The sequence below is a fragment of the Carlito syrichta genome, unplaced genomic scaffold (genome assembly GCF_000164805.1).
Source record: "Carlito syrichta isolate Samal-C Ts95f unplaced genomic scaffold, Tarsius_syrichta-2.0.1 Scaffold303347, whole genome shotgun sequence".
Classification (NCBI taxonomy): domain Eukaryota; kingdom Metazoa; phylum Chordata; class Mammalia; order Primates; family Tarsiidae; genus Carlito; species Carlito syrichta.
Window position 1 is genome coordinate 114,310 of NW_007247443.1, and position 14,831 is coordinate 129,140.

General features: G+C 37.5%; 1 protein-coding gene across 2 annotated transcripts in view; it reads right to left on the reverse strand.

Annotated features, from left to right (window-relative positions):
* The window catches only part of DOK5 (docking protein 5), a 177,724-nt gene that overhangs the window by 81,294 nt on the left and 81,599 nt on the right, over nt 1-14,831 (reverse strand). For both annotated transcript variants that reach the window (XM_008058454.2, XM_021712550.1), the window contains exon 2: nt 13,684-13,791. In XM_008058454.2, the coding sequence (XP_008056645.1) occupies nt 13,684-13,791 (108 nt within the window). The remainder of the gene's footprint in view (nt 1-13,683; nt 13,792-14,831) is intronic.

Genomic DNA, 14,831 nt, shown 5'->3' on the forward strand with positions numbered 1-14,831 from the left:
CAGGCGGGTCTCGAACCCGCAGGCTCAGGCAATCCACTCACCTCAGCCTCCCAAAGGTGTGGGATTACAGGCTGAGCCACCAAGCCCGGCTCCAAGATCAGATTTTTAAATTTTATTCCATACGTTTCAGAATTGTTTACATTTGTTAAAAGGAACCTGTGTTATTTTATAATTAAAAGAATAAGAAGTGTGAGAGAAAAATAGAAAAAAATCTACACACAAATTTTAAATGAGATAAGTAGATTTCTATTTTTTGTCAACAAACTTCTTGAACAGTGACTTTCTTGGCTATTAATAGTCTGTGATTTCTCTCAGACCATTTGGCTAATTTTTTACCAACTTGAGAAAACCCAGACTTTTCTTTTGGCATCATTTACAAAGCACTTCTACGTGTACTTGGATTATGTTCAAGTGTTTATGTGCGCACACACATACAAATGTGAAATTGGTAGAATGTATCCTAGAGATTTATGTTATTAAGGAATTCATGTGAGAAACACATATGAATGTGGAAGAAAGAATCTATAATAAATGAGCTTCATAAGTAAAGTTTGTTTTTGTCTCATTTTTCCTATGTGTATATGTGTGTTTCTTGATAATATGCATCAAACTAATAACAGTCCAGTGACAGACTCAACAGATTAATGTTCATAAACCATTGAAAACCTGAGGTTCTTTCTAGAATGTAATGATAGCCAATCATTTCCAATGATTAGTCAAATAACTGTGAAGTAGGAAAAAAATCATTTAAAACTAGATGATTGATTTATCAGATAATAGGCCAGAAAGTTTGGTTTATACAAATTAGGTACTTAATTTTTAAAAACTTAAAATTTAATACAAATTAAATTAAATAATCAGGTATACACTTAGTAAAACATGTATAAGATATGGAGATGAACATTACAAGATGCTGATGAAATAAATCAAAGAATACTTAAATGAATGGAGAATCATGACATGTTCATGGATGAAGTCAACATAGAAAAGATGTCTGTCCTTCTTCAACTTGATCTATAGGGTTAATATGATTGTTCTCAAAATCCCAACAAGGGTAGTCTATAGACACAGACAAGTTTTTTTGTTTGTTTGTTTGTTTTTTGTAGAGACAAGGACTTGCTGTGTTGTGCAGGCTACTCTCAAACTCCTGGGCTCAAGCAATCCTCTTGTCTTGGCCCCCCAAAGTGCCAGAATTGTAGGCATAAAACACCCTTCCCAGCTCTCAGACAGCTTATTTTAAAACTTTATAGAAAGGCACAGGCACTAGAATAGCTAAAGTAAGCTTTAAAAAGAGAATAAAATGGAATTCACCACTCTACCTAATATTAAGGATTACTATATAGCTACAGTAATCAAGAAAGTATGATATAGTCAGAGAGACAGATACACAGGTAAACAAAAAAGAATAGAGAATCCAGGAATAGACTCACACAGATATGCCCAAATAATTTTTTATAAAGGTGAAAAAGCAATTCAATGGAGGATGGAATACATTTTTTCAACAAGTAGTAATGGAATAATTGGACAACCACAGGTAAAAAGAATTAAACTAAACATACATCTCATACCTTATACAAAAATTAAACTCAAAATGAATCATGAGGCTAGGTGTGGTGGCTTATACCTATCCCAGCACTTTGGGAGGCCGAGATAGGAGGATTGCTTGATCCTGCATGTTCGAGACCAGCCTGGGCAACTTGGAGAGAATTCATCTCTACAATAAATAAAAAAACTAGCCAAGCATGGTGGCGCATGCCTGTAGTTCCAGCTACTTGGAAGGCTGAGGTGGAAGGATCGACTAAGCCCAGCAGGCCAAGGCTGCGGTGGCCAGGAGTGTGCCACTGCCCTCCAACCTGGGTGACAGAGTGAGACCCCACTCAAAAAAAAGAATCATGGACTTGAATGTAAAACTTAAGATTAATGCTTATTTTTTTTTTCAGGAAAAAGAGAAAATGCTCAAAATCTAAGGCTAAGCAAAGAGGTGCTTGTAAAAAAATAATTATTTATTTATTTTTAGCAAAGAGTTCTTATACTTAACATCAACATCAAAAGTAGGTACAGAAAAGTAAAAATTAATAAGCTGCACTTCATCAAAATTAAAATTTTATTCTGCAAAAGATCCCATTAAGAGGTTGAAAAGATAAGTTATACATTAGGAGAGCATTTGCAACCACATGTCTGACAAAGGACTATTATCTAGAATTAGTATGTATATACACACAAAACTTAATAGTAAAAAATAGAAAATGGGTAAAATACATGAAAAAAACATTTCACAAAAAAAGATACTCGGAAACATGTTCAACATCATTAGCCATTAAAAAATACAAATTAAAACCACAAATGAGATATCACTATCAGAATGTCTAAAATAAAAACAGTGACAATAGCAAATGCTGGTGAGAATACAGAAAAACTGGATCATTCTTATCCTGTTTTTGGGGATGTCAAAAGGCAGAACCATCCTGGAACACAGTTGAATAAGCTCTTAGCTCTTATAAAACTAAACATGCAACTACCATATGAGCCAGCAATTGTATTCTTGGGAATTTATCCCCAAGACAGGGGAATGGGTGACAACTTATATGCATTCAACACATACATAAATGTTCATAGCAGTTTTTTAAAATAAAAACTCGAAACAAGAAAGACCCAGATGTTCATCAATGGATGAAGGTAAATAAACATGGTAATACACACCTTGGATTACTAATTAGCAATAAAAAGAAACGGACTGTTGATACATACACAATTTGGACAATGGAAATTATGTTGAGTGAAGAAAGCCAATCCCAAACAACTAAATACTGTATGATACCATGTATATAATATTCTTGAAAAGAAAAAAAAAAGTAGAAATAGAAAACAGATTAGTACCGGGCTCGGTGGCTCAGCCTGTAATCCCGCGCCTTTGGGAGGCTGAGGTGAGTGGATTGCCTGAGCCCGCGGGTTCGAGACCCACCTGGGCAGCGAGACCTCATCTCTACAATAAATCAAAAAAATCAGCCGGGCGTGGTAGCGCATGCCTGTAATTCCGGCTACTTGGAAGGCTGAGGCGGAAGGATCGCCAGAGCCCAGCAGGTCGAGGCTGGGCGACAGAGTGAGACTCCAACTCAAAAAAAAAAAAAGAAAAAAGAAAACAGATTAGTATTTGCTGGGGTGGAAGGTTTGGAGGATGATGTTATAATAGGATAACATGAAGAATCCTTCTGCTGATAGAATTTGTTCTGTATCTTAACTGTGATAGTGGATACTGATACTTACAGGTGATAAAACTGCATAGAACTAAATATACACAAAAACATGAATATAAGTAAAATTGAAAACAGTTGAATAGGACCAGTAGATTGTACCATGCCAATATCTGGTTGAGATACTGTATTATAGATTTGCAAGATGCTAACATTGGGGAAAACTGGGAAAATGATACACATTATCTCAGTGTTATATCTTACCAAACTCTCACCAATCTCTTATGGAAGCTCTATCTCTACCTGCCTCTGGGAATGTGGGGAAGAGTATGGTAAAAATGAACATTCTGGATCACTGTCCTCCTTCCCTATCCTCTATGCCTGCTTCAGTTGAAACAGCTCCCTTTTTTTTTTTATCTGTTTGAGTTTTGGGCCAGCTGTACGAGGTTTCATACAAAGTAGATTCTACTCTAGGGAGACAGCACACCGTGGTAATTAGAAATGTGGGCTCTGGAACCAGAACACCTGGCCCCTAACTCTAACTCTGTCGTTCACAACAATATAATCTTTAGCATGTTTATCAACTTCATTCATTTTGAGTTTCCTCTTCTGTAAAATGGGTAAATAATAGTGCTTGTCCCATAGAATGGTTGAGGAATTGAATTAACACATATAAATACTTTGTTCAGTGACTACTGAGACACAGTGAGCCTTCAATAGACACCAACTATTATAATGACCAAAGTAAAACCACTAGTTTAAAGATATTGTAAAAAAAAGCTACTGTGTATTTTATTTTATTTTATTTTGAGTTGGAGTCTCATTTTGTTACCCAGGCTGGAGTGCAGTGGTACACTTACAGCCACCGCAGCCTTGACATGCTGGGCACAGGCGATCCTTCCTCCTCAACCTTCCAAGTAGCTGGAACTAAAGGCACGCGCTACCATGCCTGGTTTATTTTTTTATTTATTGTAGAGACAAGGTTTCACCAGGTTGCCCAGGCTGGTCTTGAACCACTGAGTTCAGGCAATCCTCTTGCCTCAGCCTCCCAGAGTGCTGGGATTACAGGATTGAGCCATTGCACCCAGCTATTACAGTGTATTTTAAAAGAAAATTTATTACTGAAGGCCTTGAATAGATCAAGCACAGTATAAAGTGCTTGTCTTACAATTTAAAAAATATTCACATAAACCTTGCAAGGCTAGTCCCATTATCATTATTACTATTTTATAAATTAGAAACTTAAGGAACAGAAAATTTAAATGTCCTAATGCAAGACCACTTAGATAGTGAATTGTCTTTCTGACCTGGAACCAGTAGTGTATTATTATCCCTTCCATCACAAATTAAACCAATATTTAATGAATATTTATTATATTCCATTCACTAATAAAGATGTTGAGGTCACAGGGTTGAACACACAATACAGGATTTCAGGCTTCTTGGAGCTTACTGTCTACTACCAGTAAACAAAAACACAAATCAATAATAAATGACACAATATCAATAGTGATAAGTGCTATGAATTTAATATATGGTAGTTCCTCCTTATTCACAGCTTCACTTTATGCAGTTTCAGTAATGTACTGTCAACTAAGGTCTGAAAATAGGTAAGTACAATAAGATATTTTGGGAGAAAGAAACATTCACATAATTGTTATACTTTTTCTCTTTTATTATAGTTATTATGAATCTCTTACTTGCCTGATTTATAAATTAAACTTCATCATAGGTATTATACAAGGTTTCAGGCATCCCCCACGGGTAAGGGGGGATATCAAACTAAAGAAATGTGATTCTGAGTTGCATGGAGTATTCAATAAGGCCTTTCTGAGGCAATGAAATTGAACTAGTATCTGAAGGAAGAGGAGAAACCATGGGGAAAAGCTCTGTAGGCCAAAGAAAGAGCAAATGCAAAGGCCCTGAGGTAGGACAAGTGAAGGGAGGCCAATGTAGTAGTAGCATGAGATAGTCTAAGAAATGTGCTAGAGTCGAAGCATGCAAGGCTTTGGAGTCTGCGGTATTGGCAACAAGTTTTGATATACTTCGAAGGTTGATGGAAAACCCCAAGAAAAAATCTTTCAGAGGCATACCTTTGAAGCCATCTTGTACTTGCAACTCACAGGTGATGTATCACTCAATATTTGTGACTTATGCCTCGGAAGATGTTGTAACATGGTATTGATGTCACCTTCAATCTTGATTCAACAATGGCCATACAACATGGTATGTTTATTCTTTCCCTCTGATTTTGTTCTCTGTGTCTTTTTTGAAACCTGCCATTCTGGCATATAAAACATTCAGTTTTCCAAACACAATTAGAGAACCCTTACAGAGGAGGCATAGAGAACAAATTTATCCTTGACAGTTTTGATGGTGTTTTTGACTAAAGTAATACTTCATGAAGAATATGTGTATCTCTGATGAAAATCTTATTGTAGTTGAGGTATTCGTAATGTTTTCCATCACAATGAGTGCATATAAACCAACCATAAATAACTTAAAGAAAATAAGAGACTAGGTACATCATAAATAAAAGTATGATGATGATTTTGTCAGTAATCTACACATATTAAAATAGGAGGCCTACTAAATATGGTGTCACTGGTTGATTCCTGGGAAGATGATTGCTTTCTCTTTCTATTATTACTTCAAGAGATGAATCAGAGATCAAAAAGACAAAAAGGCAGTTTGCAAGCCAAGGCAATCTAGAGAAATATTCCATTTGAACCACGTCATGCTAAAAAACTACAAATAGGCTGGGCTCAGTGGCTCAGCCTGTAATCCCACACTTTGGGAGGCCGAGGTGAGTGGATTGCCTGAGCTCGCGGGTTCGAGACCTGCCTGGGCAACTCGGTGAGACCTCATCTCTACAATAAATCAAAAAATTAGCTGGGTATGGTAGCGCGCACCTGTAGTTCCAGCTACTTGGAAGGCTGAGGCGGAAGGATCACCGGAGCCCAGCAGGTCGAGGCTGCGGTGGCCGGGAGCGGCCACTGCACTCCAGTCTGAGCAACAGAGTGAGACTCCCACTCAAAAAAACAAAACAAAACAACAACAACAAAAAACCCTACAAATAAATATTTAAAGTTTTCAACCAAAAATTCATTCTTTACAGTTTCTCTTGAAACAATAGAAGATGACAAAAGTGAACTCACATTTCTGTAAGACAACACGAACCTGGTGTTGGATTACATGGAAGTAAAAAGAACTGACAAATAGAGAAGATTTTTAAAAAGTAAAAAAGAGTAGAGGCAACAAGACCTTCAACATATGAAGTTGATGTGAGAAACAATTTCTAACATTCATGGTGAAAGGCACAGAGGTTTAAGAATGTTAAAAAATAAAATAATAAAAACGAATATTATTGCTACCCATATAATCAGTAGAATATTTATTGAAGAGTGTCATTGTCAAAATTCATAAGGAAGAAGAAAGAATTGGTGAGAGATTGTATAAATGAGCCAAATCATTAACTTTCTAAAAAGGAGAAAACTGTTGATGATGTTGGAAGTTAGCAAAACAAGAAAGAGAGGCATAAACATGTTGTCTAGAGTTATACAGGCAACCACCAGGGAAATGAACACCAGGAATAAAGATGATGGTTGAGCCAGGGAGGTGAATTAGTTTCTAAGGCTGCTGCACAAAATACCACAAACTGGGAGTCCTGAACAACAGAAATGTATCCTTACATAGTTCTGGAGGCTAGAGGTCAAACCAAGGTATCAACAGGGTTGGTTCCCACTGGAGGCTCTGAGGGAGAATCTGGTCCGTTTCCTTCTAGCAACTGGTAGTCGCTGGCAATCCTTGTCATCCTTAGCTTGTAGATGTGTCACCTCAATCTCTGCCCATCTTCACATGGCTGTCTCTCTGTGTGTCTGTGCCTCTTTGTATAAGGACACCAGTCATTGAATTGGGGTCCACCTTAATCTACTCATCTCACTACAACTTGAATACATCTGCAAAGATCCTGCTTCCAAATAAAGTCACATTCACAGGTACCAGTGGCTAGGACTTGAGAGCATATCTCTTTTGGAAAGATTATGATTCAACTCACAACAGAAGGGTAGGGGTGAAGCAAGCACAATTACTTTTCATTATAAGCTCTTTGATACTATATGATTTTTTTCTAACCTTGTGTATGTTTTATATCTATTTTTTAAATGTAAATATCTGTACAAATGTGATGGAATTGTCCCTGTCATTAGAGGATCCTCTCCATAAGACAAAGTCAAGCACAAATTCAGATGACAGAGAAATTGGCATGTGATTAACCTTTCTATTCACAATACACTAGCCTTATCCTAACATTTCTACCATGCAGTACCAGTATTAGTGGGACACAAATCATTTCCTGGGAACCCTAATGTCCTTGAAATCCAGAGCACCTACTTTGTGCCAGACACTATGCTGGGCACATAGGATAGATGTAAAAATGAATAAAGCACAGTTCCTATCTTCAAGGAATTCAAAGTCAACAGAGAGTGATCAGGTCAGTATGCTCCTGGTTTGAGTTACAGAACTCCCTAACAGGTGTACACTGGATGGTGAAATTTTACTATATCTTCACAAGATAGGATTCAATTCTGCCACACATGAGAGAAAATTCAAAATTACAGAGACTTAAACAAGATAGAAGCTTATTCCTCTCACATAAAAGAAATCCAGAGGTAGGTACAGATTGCCCCTGTGTTTTGTCATACCAGGGAGCACAGATCAGCCCTAGACACCTGACTCTGTTGCTGTGTTCATCTCAATCCATGGTCTTTCCAGCATTGTGGGCCAAGATGGGTGATGCCCATGTTCCAATCAACAGGAAAGGGAAAGGGATAAAGAAGGATATGGTGTCTTCCTGCTTATCCTCTGTAGGCCAGGATTTAGTACATGGCCACTTCTCTCTGCACACGGTTCTTTACTTTGGGTAGCTTTGTGTCCAACTAAAATTCAGATATCCATTACCAACAGAGAAGGGTTTGACTAAAGAAACAGCCCTAACCTGACAGAATCTGCCACCACCATAAAAATAAAGCATCACTGTCAATGTGATTAGTGCATCCATGCAGAAGGGACCCAGTAGACAGACTAACTGAGGGTGGGTCGGGAAGAGTCATGGGGAGGTAGAGACAAAGCAGAGATTTTGAGACTGGATGTCTGCCTCATGGGCCAGGAAAGGAAGGGTATCCATGTAGGGCAGGGGGGATGCACAAACCTGGTGACAGATTGGATATGGGAGGGGATAAGGGAAGAGAGTGAATCAAAGATGACTTTTGCCTTGAATAACAGAATGAATCTTGATGCCATACAATAAGACAGGAAACCTCAAAGAAGAGCCAAGCAGGGGTAGGAAAGAGCATTACTTCTGTTTTGAACATGTTGTAGGGCTCTGGCACTCTGGTTTATACTTATACTTCCTTGACTAGTAAAAATACTTAAATCAGAAACTTTTTTTAATACTACAGTTAACCTCTTCTGTCTACTGTATCTATGGCTTAGAAATGTTGGGGAAAGCATCAGAGTAACCAGTTATAATTTAATTTATGGAGATGTGGAGTCATACCCTCTCAGGCAGAAGTGTGGGAAACTTCCAGAACATGACCTGGTGGATAGTTTCTTGTACAAGACAGAGATGACTCCAAAGAAAAAGGTTATGACATATTTTAAGATTCTGGAAAGATATATTATGGATAGCCATATTAGAAGAATTAATGTTTTAGGGAAGGGAGAAGCTGAGTAAAAAAGGATGAGTCATTAGTACAGACAAAATATTGGTACACACACACCCAGATACACTGGCAGGAATTCCAGAAATGATTTTTAGAATATTAGCTCACTGTGCAGAACCTAGAATCCTATTTTTGCAGAAACCAAGAACAAGGTCTGGAATTGAGCTTGGGAGATACAAGTGACCTAGTCACCAAAAAAGGATAGCAGGACAGAACAAATAAGACTAAATGCGTCTGGCAGCATGACAAGAATAATAATGGCAATTTTCCCCTGCAGTTAAAAGGCCATTCATTTTTCAAATACATTCGCAAACATGTTTGGTACACAGCTGAATCCTATTATTTCAATGAAGTAGAAATGATCATCTCTTGTTGTTCACCATTGAAACAACAATAAAGCAACATACAAAAATAACATATTCCAGACTGTGTTCCTTAGAATTAAATTTATTTGTTCCATGGAACATGAGATTTAAAAAAAATAGTTCCATGGTCCAATCAGTATTTAAAATACTGACTCAAAGCTACTCAGATTTCCTAACCTCAGGACTTCTCAGAGCCTGTGATGAGCTACTACAGATTATGAATCTCAGAGATGGGAATGTAAATATTGCAGTTCCCAATTTCTTTGACCACACAGCCCTGTTACTCACAAAGTCTCTTTTGCCACACCCTCTAGTACACATTTTGGAAACACTTGTTGAAATGGTCCTGCTGGTTCAAGTGAACTGAATCCCACAGACTCAACAATATATGATGATGAGGAAGCTCATATGTGGCTTGCCTTGAAAGTCCCCTTTACACAGAAGGTAAGTGACTTGTCACTCACACAGTGGCAAAGGCAGGATTGGAATCCAGGTTTCCGAAATCCAGGTCCATCGCGCTTCCCGCCACACCATTTGCTTTGTTCTCAAAAGTCGTAGATGGTATTCTTTTCACTTAGATTTCTTCTTAACGGTTATTCATCTCCAAAAAGTAAAATTATGTGTGGAAACTCTCAACTCCTTCTGGTTAGTATGAGCAACTTTGTTTCCTGAATGAAAACAGGGAACTCATGTCTAACGAGAAGGTCAGGAACTATATTTAAAGTCAATGGAGTCTTAATATGGTTGCAATTATAGTTCATCAAATTCACAGCCATCTCTGACAGCTATGGGTGCTCTCCGGGCACTTCATGGAAGAGGTAAAGAAATGAAAAATGAATTGTTCTCTGTGTGTATTATTCATATGTTTATTTTCCAATTTTCTGCAGAAGAGCACCTTAAGCTACATTTTCAGTGAGGTAGTACTAAGTTCTAAAATTCTACAGTCTTTTTCTTTTGTTAAGACTTTAAAAAGAAACAGGCAAAATTGCCATTTTTTTCTTAATAATATCTTCAAAAGTGAAATGGAAAAAGCACTGTGCTCTTATAAATGGTATAGATTTCCTACAGGAGGGATATGTCTACATATGCCACATCAGCTCCTGTATTGATCAAATAACATAATGAACATTTCTTCCATTTCTTTTAGAAATTGCTTTATTTATATTAGCGTAAACTCTGAAATCTGGTCACAGTGTGCTACTTATAACCCCAGTATATTATTATCAAGATTCATAAATTACACAGCATTTAGATGGAAAATGCATATCTCAGAATTACTCCAGCCTTTTCTATGCCCCCAAGAGATTAATACTAAATGTATCAGATCTAAAGGAGAAAGGAGGATGAATCAGCTACAGGAACGCATCAAGGGCTTGGAGGCTTAATGTAGATAATTCTTCCATTCTAATGCTTTGAACTTTGGTTAATGATTATTACAGATGAAAGAGAATGTGGCTTACCATGTTCCCCAAAGATTTACATATTAAATTCCAAAGCCAGCAGGTAGAAGTCTGAAATGAGGCAAGTTTGTCCTAAATTCTCTCTTCTTTTCACGTTCAAGGGAGAACTTTTCAATCCACTTTTGTTTTATATCTGTCTGTCCTCCTAAAGATTCCATATCCTGGCTTTTTCTGCCCCTATCACCAGCCACCCTATTTTCTCCAAACCAAAATTCCTTTTCCTGGGTTCAGATTTCTCAAGTACAGATTTCTTTGAAGGACTAAATAAAAGCAAGACACACAGACATCTCTATATATTCCATTTATTCTATTGATAACACTTACTGCTTTACAGCTAATACTTTTAAAAGTGCCCACTGTGTGTTGAGTAATTGTAACTACTAGTGAACCATGTCCCCTCTTACTACCACCCCCCAAAAATCCCTGTCTTTGTAGACCTTATTTTATGTAGGGAGGGAATGGAAGACAATAGGAAACAACCAAGAAGTCTGTATATAGTGGTAAGTGCTAAGGAAAGTAAAAAAAAAAAAAAAGGGGGGGGGGATAGGAAAGATGGTAAGTGTATTCTACTTTAAATAAGGGAGTCAAGAAATGGCTGAATATGAGTAATGCCTTGAACAAAGTAAAGGAGCGAGTTATGTGGGTATCTGGGGAAGAACATTCCAGAAAAAAAGAACTACAAAGGTAAGACTGTGCTTCGCAGTTGCCAAAGAAAGTGAGGGCACCTGAGGCAGAGTAAATAAAGTGGGATTGAGGATACTGAGGAACAGGACATCAAATCATGTGATCATGCAGATCATCACAAGGCCCTGGCTGAGGATTTTGAGGCGAAGATTGTCATGATGTCATGTGTTTTGAACACTCTACAGGGCCCAGAATTAGGCAGCCCAGTGGCTTGGGCCCCAGTGGTAGCAGTAGAGGTTGTGAGCCATGTTCAAAGTTTCCACACGTTTTGAAAATACAGCCAATACCATTTGCTGATGGACTAGATGTGAGGAGTTCCTAAAACATATTCTTCACTTGTCCTCTTTCTTCTCTTTGGTGTGTATACGTCTGTCATCAAAATATAGCCTATTTTTTTTTTCTTTTTCATTCATGAAGGTAAGTGTAGGAAACTGTGAAAAACTGGGTATTTCCAGATATATTTGGAACTCAATCAAAACAAGGAAGAACTCAAGGTCATTAATGGTCACACACAATGATCACATAGTACAAGGATCTCACAGTGAACTCTAAAGTTACAGACCAGCTGAGGTTCCCAAGAGAAGAACTAATGTGTAATCACAATTTCTGGCCACGTAAACTCTGTATTTGTCCAGTTGATAAGCCAAACACCCTCTTGGGCATTTTGAGCCCCCTTTTAAGATAAGGCCTGTGAGGCAAAAGTGAAGCAAGTTATCCCTAGCATTGTTCACTATCTTGTTATTAGGTACGATACTGGCAATCTGTGTGATAGATGCAGCATAATACACTTTGTCCAAAATAACCAGATACTGGTAGTTAAGAGTGACCTTGACTCAAGATTATTTGCAGGGTTCAGAACTAAGCTATCACAGGCTTCATGGATTACTGCTCCTAAGAAACAAATCTGCAATTCAACAACTCCTTTCTGAGAACAACAACAACAACAAAAATATTTAAATAGTAGAAATATCTGGCACATAAAGGATAAATGGTAGAGAAAAATCTGGACTCATAAAGAGAGATGATTGGGTTCTACTTTGGAGAAAAGGGAGTCAGGGAGGACTTGGAAGGTGGAACTGCATCATGGTGCGGTGAGAGTATGAAATGCGTGGAAGATGGTCCCCTTGACTCCCTTCTCTGCTTGTGTCAAAGGTTTGTTTTGTGCTCTTTCTTCCTTTACATGTACAGATGTGCCTATAAAGCATAGTGTACTCTTCATTTCTCTCAATTAAGAAGGAATACAGCTTCCCCTACTGTTTTTATCATTGTGTAAACCAAGGTGTCAACATAGGCCCTTTATGAGATGTTGTAAAGTTACTACTCTTGGAGAATTTGCGTAAAAGGAAAGACTATTCACTTCTACCAACCAGCCAAGTTTCTATGCTAATGGAGCTACTGGCTTCACATAAAATTTTAAATGGCAAAGAAGCCCAGCCCCAGAGAATTCTCACAAAGGAGAATTAAAGAATCTTCAAGATGGAAAACTAAAATTAAAATGTTCTGTCATAAAAAATAAGTATAGTTCCTTCATAGAAGGAGTAGTTATTTTCTCCATATGAAAATAACCAGAGCCTTCGGGGAGTATTAACCACGTGCGTTTGCACATTTTCATGAAAAGAGAAAATACATAGGCTGTGCATTAATAAGGACCATAAAAAATATATTGCAATGTAAAGGGAAAGACTTGGCTAATTTATGAACCCAAGTAGTAAGTTTTGTGTATACCTTAATGTATTTTAACACGTAATTACCAGTTTTAATGAGGAAGTCTTGCTACTACTAAGAAAACTGCAAGTCTGATTTAAATTTAGTCATCAAACTTAAATAAATCAACTAACGGGTGGAACTTTCTCTTCTTCCACCAATCACTGTTTTCTGCTCTTTCCCTTACTTCCTCTCCCCACATTCCCCAAGCATTAAGACATTATCTGTTCTGCATCAGGCACTATGCAAGACACACTGAGATCCTGTCATTACCCTTAAGGGGCTTCAGTGTGGGGATTATAACAATCTGGTAAACTCTATATTAGAGCTTAAAAAACAGTAACAACAAGTAGTAAGAAACCAGCAAAGTGACTTTACACTAGTCAATTATTTTTAACAATTAGCAAGCAGATATTATCTTAGGAATGGTTTGTTCTTGGAAAAAGTAATGCTTGTACCTTTTGAAAATAATCTAGACAAGTTTTGAGGCTCAATGCATTCAAACTGCCTTTTTTAAAAAACAGATTTCTAGGAAGCTACAGCAATTGAGTCTTACCTTATGATAGCACCTAAAATATGCAGCACGTTCATCAGAAAATTTCTCCAATCTTTTTGGGCCTTTGCTTGAAGCTTTCTTGAATACTAACCAACATCGCTGATAAATCTGGAAGGAAATACAAAGACTGAGCTCAGCATCTCCACTGACTTACATTTGCATTTAAATGTTTTCCTTTGGATGTTTTCACCTGTAAAATATTCACAAGATAGAAATGTGATGCTTTTGGGAAAATAAAATTTTAAAAATCAAAGCTGTTTCCACAATGGGCATATTATGTCACTCAGAAAATTACTGGAATCAAAAGAAAATTGGTATTTGAAAGTAAATATCTTCACGCTTTGATGACAATATCACTAGGCACATTTCAGAAAAAATCCCAGAGATAAAAATCCCAAATCAGTGCAAATATTACAGACATTCATGGCACATGCTATAATTTCAACTGCAATTAAATCTGAAAGATCATGGACTTGATATTTGCTGAAGATCCCATTGCTCAACCAAGGCTGAGACAGCTCATGTGTGTCATGTGACATTCCTCATGACTAACTCATGGTCAAGAGTTGGGCCAACACTAGGCTGGTTAATAATTGGCTGAGCAACACAAACTGGATCCTTGCTTGGGAAATTCAACTAAAAGACTCAAAGATTAGTGCCAGAGGTGCCAACTGTGTTAAACAGTCAATGCTGGTAGATTATAAACTGAGGTTGGTGACCATGATGAATTAGGTGCAGGACAGTTAAGCAGTGAAACCTACTAAAGAGAACAAGATAATTTCTACTCTAGGTAATAGATATTTTAGTTTTGTGTCATCTTTCAATTCCTAATTTTGAGATCTAGTCCTTCCTCTGTGTTTTTTGGAAATCATCAATATACTTGGGAACCAATCACCATCAATATCACTATAACTTGTAACTGAGGTAGCTTGAATGGGGGTCTGATTCTAGCAACCAAAACAACTCTGATGGGAATAACCAAGATAAACTAAATTAGTGCATTAAAATATTAATAATGCTAAAGAGAGATAATGAGTATATGAAAAACAGTGTCCTAGCCTGGCTCGGTGGCTCAGCCTGTAATCCCACGCCTTTGGGAGGCTGAGGTGAGTGGATTGCCTGAGCCCGTGGATTCGAGACCCACCTGG